Below are 19,808 nucleotides of genomic sequence, written 5' to 3'. Positions count from 1 at the left end.
TCCATTCCTAGGCTGATGATACCACCCTGCATTTTTCCACGTGTTTTCGTAGACGTCCAACTCTTCAGGAATTAAACAGGTTACACAGGGAACCCACAGAACGCCTGACTTCTGATTTCTTTAAAATTTTTGATTGGGGCAGAGAAAACTTAGTAATGTTCAGTGCCTCAAAATCTCCATTTCTCCATCTATCAACTCGCCACAATCTTCCAGATAACTATCTCCTCTTCTTTAATGACATTTAACTATCCCCTTCTTCTACACTGAATATCCTCGGTCTGTCCTTTACTTACAATCTAAACTGGAAGCCTCACATCTCATCTCTAGCTAAAAACAGCTTCTAAGAAGCTAGGTGTTCTGAGTCGTCTTAGCCAGTTTTTCTCACCCCCTCAGCTGCTAACTCTGTGCAGGGGCCTTATCCGTCCATGTATGGAGTATGCTTCACATGTATGTGGGGTTCCATTCATACAGTGCTTTTAGACGGGGTAGAATCAAAAAGCTTTTTGTCTTATCAACTTCTCTCCTCTAACTGACTGTCCTCAGCCTCTTTCTCATCACCGCAATGTTGCATCTGTTGCTACCTTCTACCGCTATTTTCACGCTATTTGTTCTTCTGATCTTGCTAACTGCATGCCTCCCTTCCTCCCGCGGCCTCACCTCACAAGACTTTCTTCTTTCTCTTATCTCTAATCTGTCCACTTCTCTAACGCTAAAGTTAGAGTTTACCAGTATTCTCAGACATTCATCCCTTTCTCTGGTAAACTCTGGAACTCCCTACCTGCTTCTGTATTTCCTCCTTCCTATGACTTGAACTCTTTCAAGAGAGAGATTTCAAGACATTTATATTCCATTATTTGTTTTTGTTTTTTCTATTTGGAATTTTCTGAGACTTGGCATTAAGTGGGTCTTTTTTTTCACATTTTGTTACCCTTGGCCAATGGCCCTCTTGCGTAAAAAAAATAGTAGTAGTTGAAGCGGAACTATTAGTACTGCTGCTGGTAGTGGGTAAGAAGTAGTAGTAGTAATATTGATTGTTGTTGTTGTTGTTGTTGTTGTTGCTAATACTGTTCTTGTCGTCATCGTGGTTGCTGTAGATAGGAGCAGTTGGTGGTAATACTACTCGTATTTCGAACGTTGTTACAAAAGTACAGGAACAGCAGCAACTAACAACACCACCACTTCCACTGTTAGTACTCCTATACCACTATACTACTATCACGAGAACCACCACCGCTATCCCTCCCAATATCATTATTAATGTACACTTATTTACATATATTCTTCCGCACCCTCCTACTCTCACCACCACCACCACCATCACCACCACAACTACCACACATACCACCACCACCACCTCCATCACTATAATAATCCCTCTCCAACATTAGATATGAGAAGTTGCAAGTACTGTTTCCCTTCATCTTATAAACGCTAAAGAGTACGATGCCATTAACATCCATCACCGAAAAGTCTGAGCGAAACACCGCAGCACCCAGACCACTGCCAGGAAGCCAACACCACCACCATCTCCACCACCACCACCACCTCTCCCCCTTCTTTCTCTCCTTGCGCCTTCAACTGCCTGCTTCCTTACTTGCCTGCCTGCCTCCCTCCCTCCCTCCCTCCTTCCCTGCCTTCTCTCTTACTTGTTTGCCTTCCAGACCAAGCAGTGCTCCCATCGACCTTGTCCAACTCGCAGTAGAATGTGACCTCAAATATTTAGGCTTTTTGGTACTGTTCCTGCGTACGCCCTCATGAGGTGGTGGTGGTGGTGGGGGTGGTGGTGGTGGTGGGGTTGGTGGTGGTGGTAAAGAAAAATGATAGGAAGAGGAATGAGAGGAATAAGATGAGGAAGAGGATGAGAATGAGGAATAAGAGGAAAAGGAAAGAGAGGAGGAGGACAACAACAAACAATTCCAACAACTGCAATAACAACTGCAATAACAACAACTGTAATAGCAACAATGAAAATCCCCCACGACAACAAAGAAGTCTCGCGCAGCTCTAAATAAAGCGGATCTCTAATGTGTGTGTGTGTGTGTGTGTGTGTGTGTGTGGGCGAGGGAACCACTATTTGTCTCGTCAACCTTTCGTGTTGAACCGTCTCCGTGTCACCCACTCCACCAAAATATTTCCTATGGTATCTTTCGTTGGCATGTTCAGGAACACTCAGTACCTCAGCACTGGCCTTCCGAGTTCATGCACCAGCAACTCACGGAGCTTCTTTAACTTCTGACATCCATTCAGGGTTTTAAACTCGCTTACGGGTACCGTCTCTCCATACTACACCAACTATAACTAGACTGCTCAACTTGTGTAATAAACTTGCTTACTAGCAGTACGTTTCTCCCTCTGTTACTAAGCCTAAAGCATGTCAAACTGCAGTGTTGTCGTTAGGCCTATGTGTTAGAGGCTCAAGGCCCTATTGTTTTATGATAAGCCCTTGATGTCTTTTATTTTTAACAAAAGGTAGTGATAAAAGTACAAGCCTGTATGTAAATCGTACACAAATCCAAAAGCCTAAAGATGTGAGACTTTTTCTATCAAAAGGTTCCGGCCTAGTGCGTAGGTTGGCTTTCATAAAATGAAATTAAAGTAAACATAGCGTTCCAGAACCAGCTAGGTAAGTAAAGAGCCCTCTCCTCTACCACCACTACAAACCAGCAGACGTACCTGGCCAGAGCTACTAACGAGAGCCAGCGTCTCGTATCTTTATTTTGTTCTAATTTGAAATAACTTGAAAACAGGGTAACTATCAGATGAAAATCTTGAAAATCTAACGCTAGACTAAGCTTCCAATAATACAGGATGATTGCAAAGCCTCTGGTCTTACATAATATACATATTCATTTTACTTTTACATAACTTGGAAATGGTGCTGCTATAGAGTGAAGATCTAAATATTCTTGGGCTGGGCTAAGTCTTTAGTGTTTCAAGATTGTAACACACACATCTGGTGCACCAATCTAGTATCTTATTTGGAGCTCTCTATTACATTTTCTTTATGTAAGACCCAAATACGCAATGGCCCCTTAGCTACTCTTATTGCCACTGCTAGTGGAGGCTGCCTTCCTCCGCTATTCCTTTCACTGCAGATTTAAACTGTTTCAGGACGAGAACAATAGCATCTCGTCATCTTATGAAGTAAACTGAATTTGAATACCCTGACCCTGGATGGAGCGACACAGCGCAGCGACCATCTGGCCTTTTATATTATGTTGGGTGGCCTTCCTATTTGTGTCGAAAAAATAATAAATAACTATGACCACAGCCCCTCTATTGCCGCTGGATCCAATCTTTTCCGGACATGTGACTCGCCAATAAATCATATAAAATGAAAATAAGAAAATATAATGTAAAGAAAAAAAATAAGATAATACACACACACACACACACACACACACATACACACACACATACACACACACACATACACACACACACACATATATATATATATATATATATATATATATATATATATATATATATATATATATATATATATATATATATATATATATATATATATATATATATATATATATATATATATATATATATATATATATATAAAGACATGGCCTCGTCTAACGTACAAAATGCGATAGCAAATTGTAACACAAATTTCTTTTCCGCCCAATTCTTGTATGCTATTATGTTCCCCCGCCTGGCAGTAACTGAAGCCGTGGCTTGCCTTTAATCACAGCCGTGGGAGGGATGGGCAAGGCGACTGTGTTTACTTACTGTAATTATTTGCCATAATTACACTCTGTGCTTGCCTTCCGGCGTACTATTTTCTAACGCTTTCGCGAATGAATCAAGAGGTGCAGGTTATTTTAGTGTGTGTGTGTGTGTGTGTGTGTGTGTGTGTGTGTGTGTGTGTGTGTGTGTGTGTGTGTGTGTGTGTGTATGTGTTGTTTGCGCGAGTGCCTGCGTTCCTGCTCTAAGTGGACAGGGATGTCTTCAGCCACCACATTACCGAGGCAGTTGCTGAGGAAGTCATTCGAAATTGGGTGATGCGAAGGAAACTTGCCGTTAACTTGTGTTCCCTCCGAACAAGTTTCTTCCCAAAGGGCCTCACTCCTCCTCTAACCCCTCTGCTTTCTCGATTCGCCCTCAGGCTTCTTATTATTCCCACGGCCTGCAGCCGAGCGAGGGAAGCAGAGGGGAGGTTGAGGACAGGGGAAGGAATACACCCTCAAAATTTAGATAGTTCTTCCAGTTTTCACGGAAGATGTCGAAATTCCTTAAATGTTGCCCTCACAGGCGGACTTCTACAAATTCGTCCCTTGCACTAACTTATCTCAAGAACACTTACTTGTTGCAAACGTACCAAGTTTAAAATTACGCAGACATGTGCCATGCAGTCTGCCGTAAGTCTCTAAAGTTATGCTACGCGAAATGCAAGGAATAATGCATGAAAGAAACATTTATAAAAGAAAGTTAGAGACAATTGTACTTATTAAACTGCTCTTCACCTCCATGTAACCTGGTTATCCAATAAGAGCGCTCACTGCTGCCAAGTATTCGTCTTGAGATGAGTGCTGTGTGGACAAGGGATCAAAGGGCCTCAGAAAGTCTTGATGGAAGACCGCGTGGAGCCTGACTGGTTGGTTTTGATGAGAGAGAGAGAGAGAGAGAGAGAGAGAGAGAGAGAGAGAGAGAGAGAGAGAGAGAGAGAGAGAGAGAGAGAGAGAGAGAGAGAGAGAGAGAGAGAGAGAGAGAGAGAGAGAGAGAGAGATTTATCCCTGACCAAGACAAGGAAAAGAACAGTATCCTGCGATGATCTGCTCCTGGGGAGCAGAGTACCTGGTCTCTTTTATTCCCTCACCTGGGTTGTTGCTGCGTCCATCTCGTCTCCGAGCTTTTTTTTTTTTCTTTCCACCATGGAAGCAATTTTCCTTTTTTATCCCCCGGAATTCGAAACACACTTTCTCGAGTTAAGTGGGAGAGGAAAAGTTTCAAGCTAAGATTCAAGGTTGTACCTTTCTCGCTGCTTTATATTTCCATGCAGTCCGCCAAAGTTCTGTTCGGTTATGCATTAATGCTTCTATTTACGCATGCATGTATGTTTGGATGCATGTTTGTTTGTACGTGCTTATGTATGTATGCATGCATGCATGAATGGTAATATGTATGTGCATTATATATATATATATATATATATATATATATATATATATATATATATATATATATATATATATATATATATATATATATATATATATGTGTGTGTGTGTGTGTATGTGTGTGTGTGTATGTGTGTGTGTGTGTGTGTGTGTGTGTGTGTGTGTGTGTGTGTGTGTGTGTGTGTGTGTGTGTGTGTGTGTGTGTGTGTGTGTGTAAACTCGCTTTTTGTTCAACGTGAACATAAGAACATAAGAAATAAGGGAAGCTACAAGAAGCGACCAGGCTTACACGTGGCAGTCCCTGTATGAAATATACCTACCTATTTCCATCTATTATCCCCATCCATAAACCTGTCTAATTTTCTCTTAAAGCTCCCTAATGTCCTAGCACTAACAACATGATTACTGAGTCCGTTCCACTCATCTACCACTCTATTTGAAAACCAGTTTCTTCCTATCTCTTTCCTAAACCTATTTTTTTCAAGCTTGAACCTGTTATTTCTTGTTCTATCCTGGTTGCTGATCCCAAGAATTTTGCTTACATCCCGATTGTTATAACCCTTATACCACTTAAGGACTTCTATTAGGTCCCCTCTTAACCTACGTCTCTCTAAAGAATGTAAATTCAACAGCTTCATTCTCGCCTCGTAAGGAATGCTCCTCATCCCCTGTATCCTTTTAGTCACTCTCCTCTGTACTGATTCGAATAGACCTATATCTATCCCGTAATGTGGGGACCAGAACTGCACAGCGTAGTCTAGATGAGATCTGACCAGCGCCAAATATAACTTAAATATTACTTCGGGCCTTCTACTTTTAACACTCCTAAAAATTAATCCTAATAAAGTATTTGCCCTGTTTCTGGCCTTTATGCATTGTTTTCCTAAACGGAGTTCAGAGCTAACTATAACTGCTAAAGCTTTTTCATACCCTGTACCTATCAGAGTTTTGTTGTTTAATGTGTATCTATTGTGTGGGTTTCCTCTACCTACGCTAAGTACTTTGCATTTGTTGATATTAAACTGCATTCGCCATCTGTCCGTCCATTCATTCATCCTATCTAAATCTGCCTGCAAGGCGATGGCATCCGATTCTGACCTAATTAATCTACCTATTTTTGTGTCATTCGCAAATTTACTAACATCACTATTAATTCCACTATCCAAATCATTGATATATATTAAAAACAACAATGGTCCTAATACTGGTCCCTGTGGCACCCCACTAATTACATGACCCCACTCGGGTTTAGAGCCGTTTATTACAACTCTTTGTAGCCTGTCGCTTATCCATGACCTTATCCAGCCTAACACCCTCCCATCTATCCCGAGTGGCCTAACCTTTCTCAGGGTCCTTTGATGTGGCACCTTGCCAAATGCTTTACCAAAGTCCAGATATAAGATGTCATAACCATTATCTACTGCCTCGTACACTTTACTGTAAAAACTTAACAAGTTTGTCAGGCAAAACTTCCCCTTCCTGAAGCCATGCTGTGACTGATTTATCAAGTTATGTTTGTCTGAATGTTCCCTAATGTTCCTCGCTATTATTGACTCCAATATTTCACCCACAACTGAAGTTAAGTTAAAGTTTTATCTCCTTTCTTAAAGACGGATACTACGTTAGCCTGCCTCCACATCACTGGTACCTCACCTGACTCAAGTGATTTCCTAAAGACAGAAACTAACGGCTCACTAATAACTTCTTTGCATTCCTTAAGTACTCTGGGATATATTTCATCTGGTTATGGTATGTTGAATTTTGTTAGCCTATCTATCTTCTGTCCCACTATCTCCTTAGTTATGGAAATATGTCAGCTTCTCATTCTCATCTGCTCTAAACATCTGTTCACTATCTGGCATATCCTGCATGTTTTCCTGGGTGAGGACAGTTAAAAAATACTCATTCAGAATTTTACTAATCTCCTCCCCAGAACTAACCAGCTCCCCCTCTGCTCCCTTTACTGGACCTATAGTATCTTTATTTTTCGTCCAGTATACCTGATAAAATCCCTTGGGATCCGTCTTCGCCTAGCTGGCTACCTTTAATTCATGATTGCCCTTAGCTTTCCTCGTTAACCTCCTGACTGTTCTAACTAATTCATTAAATTGTGGCCTTAAAACTTCTTCACCTTGACATAACCTGAAAATCGGTGTGCGCAACTGACTCGTACCTACTTCTGTGACTTACTTTGTTCATAGCCTGTTCTTTTTTAGGAAATATAATTTATCCTCCATAGCAAGTAAAAGCTCCTCAAACTATCACATTTCCAGTGTTAATAGTTTATACGGTCCACCACCGGCGAAATCGGTCAGTTTGGCGGCTTTCTCACATATCTTGATAGTACACCAGTGACAGCAAATGTGTTCTCATTAGACCTTAGGATGGATCTTATCTTGTCCAGTGGCCACGTGCTGGACTTTTGAACAAAAGCCACATGGTCATGTCTTTCTCTAGGATTTAGAACGTTTAGGATTTAGCACGGACTGATGCGGCAACGTGGGAGGGGAGGTTGAGGTGTTTCACCCACCGAAACACAGTCCTCACAGGCATTGTAGAGAGAAGTTCTGGGTTTATTCCTTAAAGTTCACAGGTTGTCAAACTTGGTTTTATTTTCAACTGCCTGCTGATAACATTTAAAATCATATTTGAGAATCTGTACATAAGAACATAAGAAATAAGGGAAGCTGCAAGAAGCGACCAGGCTTACACGTGGCAGTCCCTGTATGAAACACTCCTACCTATTTCCATCTGTTATCCCCATCCATAAACTTGTCTAATCTTCTCTTAAAGCTCTCTAGTGTCCTAGCACTAACTACACGATTACTGAGTCCGTTCCACTCATCTACCACTCTGTTTGAGAACAAATTTTTTCCTATCTCCTTCCTAAACCTAAATTTTTCAAGCTTGAACCCGTTATTTCTTGTTCTACCCTGGTTGCTGATCCTAAGAATTTTGCTTACATCTCCCTTGTTATAACCCTTATACCACTTAAAGACTTCTATCAGGTTCCCTCTTAACCTACGTCACTCTAGAGAATGTAAATTTAACCGCTTCAACCTCGCTTCGTAAGGAATACTCCTCATCCCCTGTATCCTTTTAGTCATTCTCCTCTGTACTGATTCTAATAGACCTATATCTTTCCTGTAATGTGGGGACCAGAACTGCACAGCGTAGTCTAGATGAGGTCTGACCAGCGCCAAGTATAACTTTAATATTACTTCCGGCCTTCTACTTTTAACACTCCTAAAAATGAATCCTAGTACCCTATTTGCCTTGTTTCTGGCTTCTATGCATTGTTTCCCTAGACGGAGTTCAGAGCTAACTATAACTCCTAAATCTTTCTCGTACCCTGTACCTACCAGAGTTTGGGTGTTTAATGTGTACCTATTGTGTGGGTTTCCTCTACCTACGCTAAGCACTTTGCATTTATTGATATTAAATTGCATTTGCCATCTATCCGTCCATTCATTCATTCTATCTAAGTCTGTCTGCAAGGCGATGGCATCCGCTTCTGACCTAATTAATCTACCTATCTTTGTGTCATCCGCAAATTTACTAACATCGCTACTAATTCCACTATCCAAGTCATTGATATATATTAGAAATAATAATGGCCCTAATACTGATCCCTGTGGCACCCCACTAATGACATGACCCCACTCGGATTTCGAGCCGTTTATTAGCACTCTCTGTCGCCTGTTACCAAGCCATGACCCTATCCAACCTAACACCTTCCCATCTATCCCGTGCGCCCTAACCTTTCTCAGGAGCCTTTGATGGGGCACCTTGTCGAATGCTTTACTAAAGTCCAGATATAAGATATCATAACTATCACCATTATCTACTGCCTCGTACACCTTACTGTTAAAACTTAACAAGTTTGTCAGGCAAGACTTCCCCTTCGTGAAGCCATGCTGTGACTGATTTATCAAGTTATGGTCTAGATGTCTTAAATTGGACTGGTGTAGGTTCACTCGAGGTCTATCCAGAACTCGGGATCAGCGCATGCGTGAACAGTATGCCAGATGTATCGTTTGATGCCTCATTTGCGACCTGCCGTCACGGACTGAGCATCTATCTCTTCGCTGCCCTAAAGGATGAATTCGGTAGATGGTTTATTCGGCTCATGGTTTCTTGGGACGGTTTGAATACTCAGATACATTATTTTTTTTGTGTTTATTGCTACTTTTCTTACATTTTATGTCATCTTCTTTGCCCCAATAAAGTCTTCCTTTGGTTTCCAGTGGCCCACACTCGATAAGGGACAAATTCTCCTGTAAACACTATCACCACTGCGTTTTCGCCATGTTTAGTGTTTACAAGCGAATTCGTCCCTTATCGAATGTAGTCTACTGGAAACCAAAAGGAATTATTGAGGCAACGAAGATGACATAAAATGTAAGAACAATAGCAAAAGACAGGAAAATAATGTATCTGAGTATTCAAACCGTAACAAGAAACCTTGAGCCGAATATACCATCTACCGAATTCATCCTCTGGGGCCACAGTGGTTCTCAAACTTTTTCATGAGCGACCCTATTTGGAACATTTCATTCCTTCGCGACCCAGAGTAAAGTAAAGAAAATGTACAATGATATATAAACTTTATTTTGGAAAAAAATAAATAATGTGTACAGCTTGTGTACAGCAGTCAGAGACACCATTACGTGGGGCCCAGGAGGAGGGAGGTGGGGGAAAGATGAACATACATAACAAAAGTAATTTGTGGTTAAAGAAGAATAATTCAATTAAGTAACTGAAATACACTGAAAAACTGAAAGCATGATAATGTTCCTGTGTCCCTGCGACCCATCAAAATTGATCTCGCGACCCAACTTTGGGTCGCGACCCATAGTTTGAGAACCACTGCGTCTGGGCAGCAGCGTGACGGCAAATGAGGCATCGAACCGTACATCTGGCATGCTTTTCACGCTTTTTTTTCTTTTTCGTACAGTAAAATCGCTCAGAGGAGGAGGGCTCCATCTTGATTGCTTATTTTTTGATGCAGCCGGCTAGCGGGCTAACGGCTGCTCCCCACCGGGTGGATGCTTTCGAGTGAAATCTGCCGGCTGCTCCGGGTGGCTGCAAGCAGCCGGGTGAGAAAACAGCCCTTGTAAACTCCTCCTTTATTCCCATGGTTTAAGGCAGTGATTTTCAAATTGCGCCGCGGCGCAAAAATGGGCCGCAACAATCCCCTAAGTGCGCCGCTTAATTTTCATGGATAGGTATACGCTGAACGTGACTGTAAAGTTGGTGCGTCATCAAAGTCCAAGATATATTAGTGCGCCACTAAGCAATAAGGTTTGGGAAGCCATGGCTTAGGGGATACGATAATTTTCTGAATGCGCCAGGGAAAAAAGGCTCGCGACTGACTCGCGCCCACTTCCTTGACTCATATATATATATATATATATATATATATATATATATATATATATATATATATATATATATATATATATATATATATATATATATATATATATATATATATATATATATACAGAGAGAGAGAGAGAGAGAGAGAGAGAGAGAGAGAGAGAGAGATGAACAGGGACACACCAGAGTTTCTTCTTCATTTAGAGCAAGATTTTACCTGACGCAGAAGGCATCGTCAGGCTATAAAAAATAATACAATATTGAGTATATCGTAAAACATAAAGATAGAAAACAAATAAAACACTAAGATATAGACATAGAGGGCACGGCAATGTGAGACACAACACGAACAAAGGAACAGATAAACATTGATGGTGAATGAAAAACAATACAAGTAAGTAAAGTTACTAAAAAAAGACAAAACACAAACAGTAATATATATGTTGAAAATTATAACCCATAGGCGAAAAATAGTATAGAGTAAAACAATTAAAATCAGGGTGTGGTATTGTCAGAACGAAACTTGTGTGTTCCCGCCGGTGGAATGGTGAGGACTGACAAAGGGTGGCGGTGTGTGGGTTAGAATGGTTAGGTTCTAGGAACCCAGAGCTCAAAACAGTTTATGAAAGATAACTGTGTTGATGGCAACTGGTTATTTACTTCAGGTTTCAAGTGTTTAATGTAAACAACTTCTAATAATTTAATATCTGTATGTGCGTCAGCTTTATGTAATATGTTGAGATTCTTCTCCGAGAACGGATGATCATATGTATGTGAGTGTGTTCGTACTGCTCAAAATGGAGGATGAGCTAAATGTTTCTTTGTACGTATCGAGTTACATTTATATTCACTGATTCTGTGTTACATTCCTCTTGTTTTTTCAAATATATCGAGTCTTGCACCTCGAACAAGTAAATTCATAAATGATGTCAGAGATAAGTACAATAGGAATAGTGTCTCTGAATTTAAGAAGAAAAAAAAAAAGCAATAGTGTACGCATTAGTGAAAATAAAAATGAACTTGGTATCAGGGTATTGTGTTTTAAGTATGGTAGTGAGTCTTTGTAATAGTATAGCTATGATGGCCATAGTAAGGCAATTTTATGTATTTCTTACGTGTCGTCTGTGTCATTAGAGGAAGGCTGACTAAATTTGCTTTCTAAAAAAAAAAAAAAAAAGTAGCTGGTATTATTAGTGATCCTTAACGGAAACCCGTTATTATGAAAAAATTTTCTTAAAAAGTTAACTTCATGGTCGAAAGTAAACCAGCTAGAAGATAATAAGAGGGTTTTGATAGCATCAGTCTTAAATAATCGAGGAATAAAAATGAATAATTAGTCCCCAAGCCTGTGAAGGTTGGTTTGCGGTATTATTGCGAGTCACTGTTACATCTAAAAACGGGATAGAACCATTGCTTTCCGTGTCACAACTAAATTCAATATTAGGTGCTTAGAATTTAAATAACTTAGAAATTTAGGGATGTGTTGAGAGTGTTTGAATAAAAGAAAGGTGTCATCAACATATCTTCTGTGTAAAACATAGGTTTAAATTCACTAGGCCATTCATTTAGCCACTTGGTTTCATGATGACATAAAACAGCATTAGCAAGAGTAGGGGCGAGGCAAGAACCCATAGTCACACTGTCAACTTGAACATACAATTTATTATTAAAGAAGCATAATTAAGGTGTCATGATCTTAAATGGACCATTACAAAAAATTTGAATGGTTTCGTCTTGGGGAATATTAATGAAAAGTGACTTAATATCAAAACTAGGCATGACAGTGTTATTAATTAATTAATTTATTTATTTAATGAAATCAGAAGAATTTTTCAAGGTAAATTTATTTGACGTTAGTGGTTTTAGTATGGGGACGAATTAGCTCATTTATATCTAAATGTATCGATGATACTGAGGATGAGCCTGATAGGGTTACCGCCTTTGTCAGTTTTCGGAAGGCCATATTGAATGTCAGGAGACGAGACACTAGTGAATCGGTTGTTAAAAATATCTTTCGTGATAACCTTCACTTCAAGGAGTTGTCTCAGTAGTCATGCTAGCTTATCTTCAAATTTAGTAATGCAATGGGAAAATTTATCTTTAATTAATTTAAACCTTGATATATCGCCTAAAATATGTTAAACTTTCATGTGTTAATCTTTATATATATATATATATATATATATATATATATATATATATATATATATATATATATATATATATATATATATATATATATATATATATATATATATTATACTTGTGGATGCATGTCATGTGTATGTTTATGTACGTGGATATTAAGTTCGTAGTGACGTGTGTACAGCCGGCTCCCTACTTGATGAAACAGCATTCCTTCCCTTGTTTTTACTTGAAGCGACATGTCAACTCAGAGATTTTATTAGGTAAATGTCATTGGCCAGAAGGCGTGACGTGAAATTAAGCTACACAATTCTCAACCCCACTTCATATCCGTTTCCCTATCCTCCTCACTCCTTTTTTTTTTTTTTCTACATTTCTCACACCCCCCTTCTCTACTTTCTTAGGCCCCTGCTCCTCGTCTCTCTCTCTCTCTGGCAATTCAGAAGATTTCAAAGATGTAAAAAGACTAAAAATCCTAATATCTACAACAACTAATCCGTAAGCGAAAGAGAATGTTGATCTCGCACCACCACCCTTCCCGTGCTCCAAGCCACGCGTTGTGTGTGTGTGTGTGTGTATACGTGTGTGTGTTGCTTCTTCCTCTGCTGATACTCCTTCTGATGGTGGTGGTGGTGGTGCTTCTTCCTCCTCTGATGGTGGTGGTGCTGTTGCTTCTTCCTCTGATGGTCGCGGTGCTTCTTCTTCTTCTTCCTATGACGGTGGTGGTGCTTCTTCTTCTTCTGATGCTGCTGCTGCTGCTTCCCCTGGTGGTGGTGCTACTTCTTCCTCTGATGGTGATGGAGCTGCTTCTTTGTCTTCTTCCTTTGATGGTGGTGGTGCTTCTTCTTCTTCTTCTTCTTCTTTTTCTTCTTCTTATTATTATTATTATTTTTTTTTTTTTATGATAATGGTGGTCGTCGTACTGCTTCTTTTTTCCTTGATGGGGTGGTTCTTCTCTTTCTTCTTTTTTTCTTTTTTTCCTTTTCCTTCTTTTCTTTTCTTCTTCTTCTTCTTCTTCTTCTTCTTCTTCTTCTTCTTCCTATGATGGTAGTGGTGCTTTTCTTCTTCTTTTCTTCTTCTTCTTCTTCTTCTTCTTCTTCTTCTTCTTCTTCTTCTTCTTCTTCCTATGATGGTGGTAGTGGTTTTTCTTCTTCTTCTTCTTCTTCTTCTTCTTCTTCCTATGATGGTGGTAGTGGTTTTTTCTTCTTCTTCTTCTTCTTCTTCTTCTTCTTCTTCTTCTTCTTCTTCTTCTTCTTCTTCTTCCTATGATGGTGGTAGTGGTTTTTCTTCTTCTGCTTCTTCTTCTTCTTCTTCTTCTTCTTCTTCTTCTTCTTCTTCTTCTTCTTCCTATGATGGTGGTGGTGCTTCTTCTTCTTCTTCTTCTTCTTCTTCTTCTTCTTCGTCTTCTTCTTTTTCTTCTTCTTTTCTTCATCTTCTTTTTCGTATGATTGTGGTGGTGCTTCTTCTTCTTCTTCTTCTTCTTCTTCCTCTTCTTCTTCTTCCTCTTCTTCTTTCTCCTCTTCCTATGATGGCGGTGATGTTTCTTCTTCTTCTTCTTCTTCTTCTTCTTCTTCTTCTTCTTTCACTGACGATGTTCTGGTCCTGGTTCTGGTGAATGTCGGAAAGCTTGAATGTCTTGGAAAGCTTTACTTTTGCAACGGCGCTTTCACGCTCTTGTATCTTTGCTATCTTTTCCAGTTCTTATCTTTTTTCTTCGTTTTCCTAAATTTGTATATTGTTTCTTTTGTTTTCGTTTTGGTTTCGTTACTGAAAAAAATATATCCTATTAGGTCTTTTCTCCTATATAAGGGCGATGGAAGCTGTTGTCTTGCGTTTTCTCGTTTCTATAGGCAGTACACCAAAGCATAAGGTGTTTTAGCTCTTGTATCTCCTCTCCACAATTTATGCATTTTATTTCTTTTCCTTGGTGTCTGCGTCTGCCCTGTAGCTGTAGGTTCTTTGTTCTTGCTTTTTACAAAACCTCTGGGGCTAGTCTCTTGTCATATACGACCAGATCTTCTTCATTTACATTTTCTTTCCACTTAATATATATAATCAAACTTTTTTTTCTACCTCTTCTTTAAACTTTGTAGGGCTCCATGCCTTGATTTTTGTACTAAGTTAATTTTTCTTCATACTTTTTTAGTTGCTCAAGGGTTAAGTTAATCTTCATGAATTTTCTCAGGATTGTAATCAATAGTTGTTAAAGTTTCCTGTACTTTCTTTAATTATTTTCTTAAGTAATTTATTGTTTTAATTTCTGCTTTCCATGCTACTTGCACCCACATCTCCTCTTAATGTGCATACTTGGGCATATTTTTGTGCTCCTAATATTGTTCTATACAATTTATTTTCAATATTTTGAAGTTTCCGTATCTTTATGTTAATGTAACCTAATATCCTTGTTCCATGTAGCAATGATAACAGCATCACACTTTCCCGACATGTTTTTTTTTTTTTTTTTCAATAAGGAGCTTGATACAACATTGTTTTATTACAAAGTATGTCATATTCGCGATTATTCTTGTTGTTTCTATTACATTTTCTTTACTTTTCTTACTACCGTCTTTCTTATCCGTTACTGTTATGCTTAGATATTTTACTTCCATTGTCACTTATATTCCTCTTACATTCTCTGGTTTATTTCTATGGTAGTATATTAGTATCTTGATTTTTTTTTTCTGTGTTTACCCTCATTCCGTTTTTTTTTTTTTTTTTCTTTCAATACATCTATCATTCTTACCGTTTCGGCTTCTGAGTTAGCTCGTAGCAGACCATCATCTGCAGAGCACCATAGCACTCAGATTTACTTTTCTATCATTATATCCTCCTGTTTCTTCCAATTTCTGTTGAATGTCGTATGTTATGAGTTTAAACAACATTGTTGAGGCTGTGCACCCTTGCCTAATTCCATTGTTGATTTACATATTTACTTGTTTGCTCTCCATTATAATATTTGTGCTGTCGTTGGTGTATATTTCTTCTATCAAATCTAGTAAGCTGGCATGGATTTTATTATTTATCATCACATTCAATAATTCCTTTCTATTCATTGAATCAGAGGCCATAGAGAAGTGTGTTGCTGTAACAAACATACAGGAGTCTTCCATGTTGTATGGTTTTTCAATACAATATTTAAGTAGTATAAGAAGTAGCACCACCACTATCAGAGGAAGAAAATGCAGCACCACCGCCATCACAGGAAAAAGCAGTACCACCACCACCACCACCATCACAGAAAGAAGAAGCACCACCACCATCATCAGAAGTGGTGCTGCTGTTTCCTTCTTCTTCTTCTTCTTCTTCTTCTTCTTATTATTATTATTATTATTATTATTATTATTATTATTCCCCTCATGCTGCTGCTTCTTCCTCTGATACTAATCCTTCTTCTGAAGGTAGTGGTACTTCTTCTTCTTCCTCTTCTTCGTCTTCTGATGCTGGTAGTAGTGCTTTTCTTTTCTTCTTCTTCTTCTTCTTCTTCTTCTTCTTCTTCTTCTTTCTCTTCTGATGGTTCTCCTCTGATGGTAGTGGTGATATCTCCTTCTTCTCCTGATGGCGATGGTGCTTATTCTTCTTCCTCTGATGGTGGTGATGCCTCTTCTTCTACCTCTGAGAACTACGTGGACCTCCATACTATCGTATCCTATCCCTTCCTGTCCCATCCTAACGTAACTACCTTATCATCCTTAAAGCCCATTCACACACATCAGTGACGTATCAGTGCCGTGTCCCCTCAGCGTTTCAGTGTCAATGAAAAAAATATTGTTATTTTGAATTGGGCTGATGCATTCACACATGTCCGGCCTCGTACTGTGTTTGAGTCTCCTTGTTAGTTCCATCTCCGTTCCGTGGAATTTAATGCCGTCGCCACCAATATTTTTAGTGTTTCACGGACGCCGGACGAGTGCTGTGCATGATGAACGCACTTTCTCTTTTCTTCCACACCTCATGTACCTACTTTCTTTTCTTTAGCTTATGCTTAGCCTCTTCCTCTTCATCAAGAATTATGGCAATCATTGCCAATTCAAAGTCTGAAAACTTTGCCATCTTGGAAATCACTGATACAGTACGGAATTGTGTGAACAAACATCACTGAAATGTCACAAATTTCACTGACACTGAACTGACACGGCACTGATACATCACTGATGTGTGTGAATGGGCCTTAAGGATAATAACCTGCTTGAGTCAGTCAATTTGATGGTCCTTAGACTGTCTGTGTCAGTACATTCGTGCTGCCGCTTCTTCTAATTCTTCTTCTGATGCTGATGCTTCTTCTCTGATGTTGCTGTTTCTTCTTTTCTAATTCTAGAAGAATTAGAAAAGAAGAAGGAGCAGCATCAATCTAACAGCATTCTCGTAGGATTATTCTTAATTTAAGAAAATTAAATAATCGAAAATAGTAACAGACGTCAAAGGGCAGGAAACTGATGAAGAGCGTTGCATGTTCCTCTACTCGGATGTTCTATTGTACTAGGGGCAGGAACAATTTATCTAATATACCGTTGTATTAATAGGCTTGAGGAAAAGTTCAATCAAAGCACTATTTACAGGTTTATTTTATAGTTACAATTTGAGACTTAAGCCTTTGCGGGAAATTGAGTAACAATGTTTCTGAATGTTTTTAATTGAGACAGTCTGCGTCTCTGGTTACTGGAGAGACCAAGAATATGTCACTGTGTGTTCTGTGTCTCTGGTTACTGGAGAGACCAAGAATATGTCACTGTGTGTTCTGCGTCTCTGGTTACTGGAGAGACCAAGAATATGTCACTGCGAGCTCTGCGCTTCTGGTTACTGGAGAGACCAAGAATATGTCACTGCAATCTCTGCGTCTCTGGTTACTGGAGAGGCCAAGAATATGTCACTGCGAGCTCTGCGTCTCTGGTTAATGGAGAGACCAGGAATATGTCATTGCGAGCTCTGCGTCTCTGGTTAATGGAGAGACCAAGAATAAGTCACTGTGAGCTCTGCATCTCTGGTTACGAGCGAAGCGAAGTTTACTATGTAGGTTGTTTCATTTCAAGCGGCCCTGCCCGACTGTAACGCTATTCAAATGCTAATATCCCCGGAACTACGCTGCCGATTGTAACGAAATCAGCACCATATGAAAGCACAACTCTGTCAGCTTTATATGATATAGCTTTCACATCTTCCATTGGGTGAAGTCAATAGGTAACTTGCAAAAAGTAGGAGGGTATCGAAAATGGGATTTATCGAAAAAACAATTTTAATGAAATTTAAGAGGAATCATGTTGTTAGAATTTTAATGATAATCCTTATGTCAACTTTGAAGTAGCACTGCGCATGCGCAAAGTCAAAATTCCAACTTTTTTTTCACTAATTAATTGGTTAAGCTCAAATTTTATTGTTAATTAGAGCTTTTTTTTTTTTTTTTATTCAGTGGGCATTTTTTTATTGGATTTGTGTTGCCCTTGGCCAGTGTCCCTCCTACATAAAAAAAATACAAGTTATAACGAAAATGCATATCAAATTTGCAACACTACTACGCATGCACAAAATACAGTATGAAACATTTTATAAAGTGACCGTCAGTTTTTTGCAATTTTCACCAACTTTGTTTTGTCTCAACGAGAACGGATACATACCACTGGACACTTAAATAAAATTTCCTATCCAATGGTATTAAGTGCAACCATTGGGCTCTGCAAAGATTTGAGCTAAAGTGATTTGAATATTAGGCAAGTGCTCGATGTGTGCTGTGTCTGAAATTGCCGCCAGCTCTCCAACTAAAGAATTGCTAAAGCTCAAATTTTGTAGGTAATAAGGTTAGCACAAGTTGTAACGAAAACGCATTGTCAAATTTGCAACACTATTGAGTATGTGCAAAATACATAATAAAACTTTTTATAAACCAACTGTCAGTTTTCTGCAATTTTCACACATACCACCGAATGCAGAATGAAATTTCCTATCCATCGGTATACAGCACAACCATTGGGTTATCTTAAAGTTTTGAGCTAGAGTGATTTGAATATTAGGCAACTGCGTGTGTGTGCGAGTTGCCTGAAATTCTCTCTCTCTCTCTCTCTCTCTCTCTCTCTCTCTCTCTCTCTCTCTCTCTCTCTCTCTCTCTCTCTCTCTCTCTCTCTCTCTCTCTCTCTTTCTCTCTCTCTCTCACCGAAATACCCCTTCCACTGATGCATTACTGACAGCTTCGTTCGTCAATCGCCTTCCGAGGCGTTTTATTGGTTACTGGAGAGACCAAGAATATGTCACTGCGTGCTCTGCGTCTCTGGTTACTGGAGAAATCAAGAATATGTCACTGTGTGCTGTGTCTCTAGTTATTGGAGAAACCAAGAATATATCACTGTGTGGTCTACGTCTCTGGTTACTGGAGAGACATCAGGAATATGTCACTGTGTCTTTTTATCAACGACACCACAGCACTTAGCTTTTGGAGTTTGTTTAGAGTTTTGTGACAACAGTCACACAGCACTGATTCTAACACAGCACTGATTCTGGCGTGTCTAAGAGACACGCCAGCAGTCTTGATGTGGCCCTCTGCCGCACGTTAGGGCTCACTCACGTAGCCATTAGCACCCAGCGTCACTCCTCCCCTAAGCACACGACTCTCCCACTACGCTGACTCGGGAGGTGCCGACGGCAGCACATAACAGTGGACGTAGACATAACATCCTTATTTGCATCACCACTACGTGATTAGGAAGGAGCCTGCTGCTGTGCTAGTCGGCGATATTTCATCAGACGAACAGGGAAGTCTCTTAGACTAAATGAATTCCTACTTATCCCTACTTACTTATGGTCACATACAAAAACCAAGCGAGAAGAGAAACCAGAATAAGAACGAGAACCTTGGAAAGAAAAGTAAAAACATAATGAAAAGGTGCTTGCAACATTTACAAACAAGCGTAGCTATAAAGCAATATATTTTAGCTGAGCACGTGTTTCCTTGACTTCATTGCTTAATGCGACGATCCCATACATTCACGCTGACTTGCTGCGGTTGTAGTGCCTCGTGTGTTTGCCTTTATTTTCATATTCTTCTTTTTTCTTCTCTTTCAATCACACACACACACACACACACACACACACACACACACACACTAACCATCGCCTTGTAGGCAGATTTAGATAGGATGAACGAATGGACGGACAGATGGC

The 19,808-nt window shown here is 39.5% G+C and overlaps 1 protein-coding gene across 2 annotated transcripts in view; it reads right to left on the bottom strand.

Annotated features, from left to right (window-relative positions):
- Positions 1-19,230, bottom strand: part of LOC135111660 (uncharacterized) — a 216,740-nt gene extending 197,510 nt beyond the window's left edge. The window contains exons 1-2 of one of the 2 annotated variants that reach the window (XR_010273864.1): positions 18,805-19,230; positions 17,207-17,593 (exon numbers count right to left, since the gene is read on the bottom strand). Coding sequence is in view for 1 of the 2 variants with exons in the window: in XM_064025209.1 (XP_063881279.1) it covers positions 18,805-18,829 (25 nt within the window). In the remaining variant the exon portion in view is untranslated. Of the gene's footprint in view, positions 1-17,206; positions 17,594-18,804 lie in introns of those variants that run through there. The other variant, XM_064025209.1, reaches the window with a different exon arrangement.
- Positions 19,231-19,808: the final 578 nt, after the last annotated feature.

This window comes from Scylla paramamosain, chromosome 2 (genome assembly GCF_035594125.1).
Source record: "Scylla paramamosain isolate STU-SP2022 chromosome 2, ASM3559412v1, whole genome shotgun sequence".
Taxonomy (NCBI): domain Eukaryota; kingdom Metazoa; phylum Arthropoda; class Malacostraca; order Decapoda; family Portunidae; genus Scylla; species Scylla paramamosain.
This window is presented reverse-complemented; position numbering and strand designations above follow the sequence as displayed.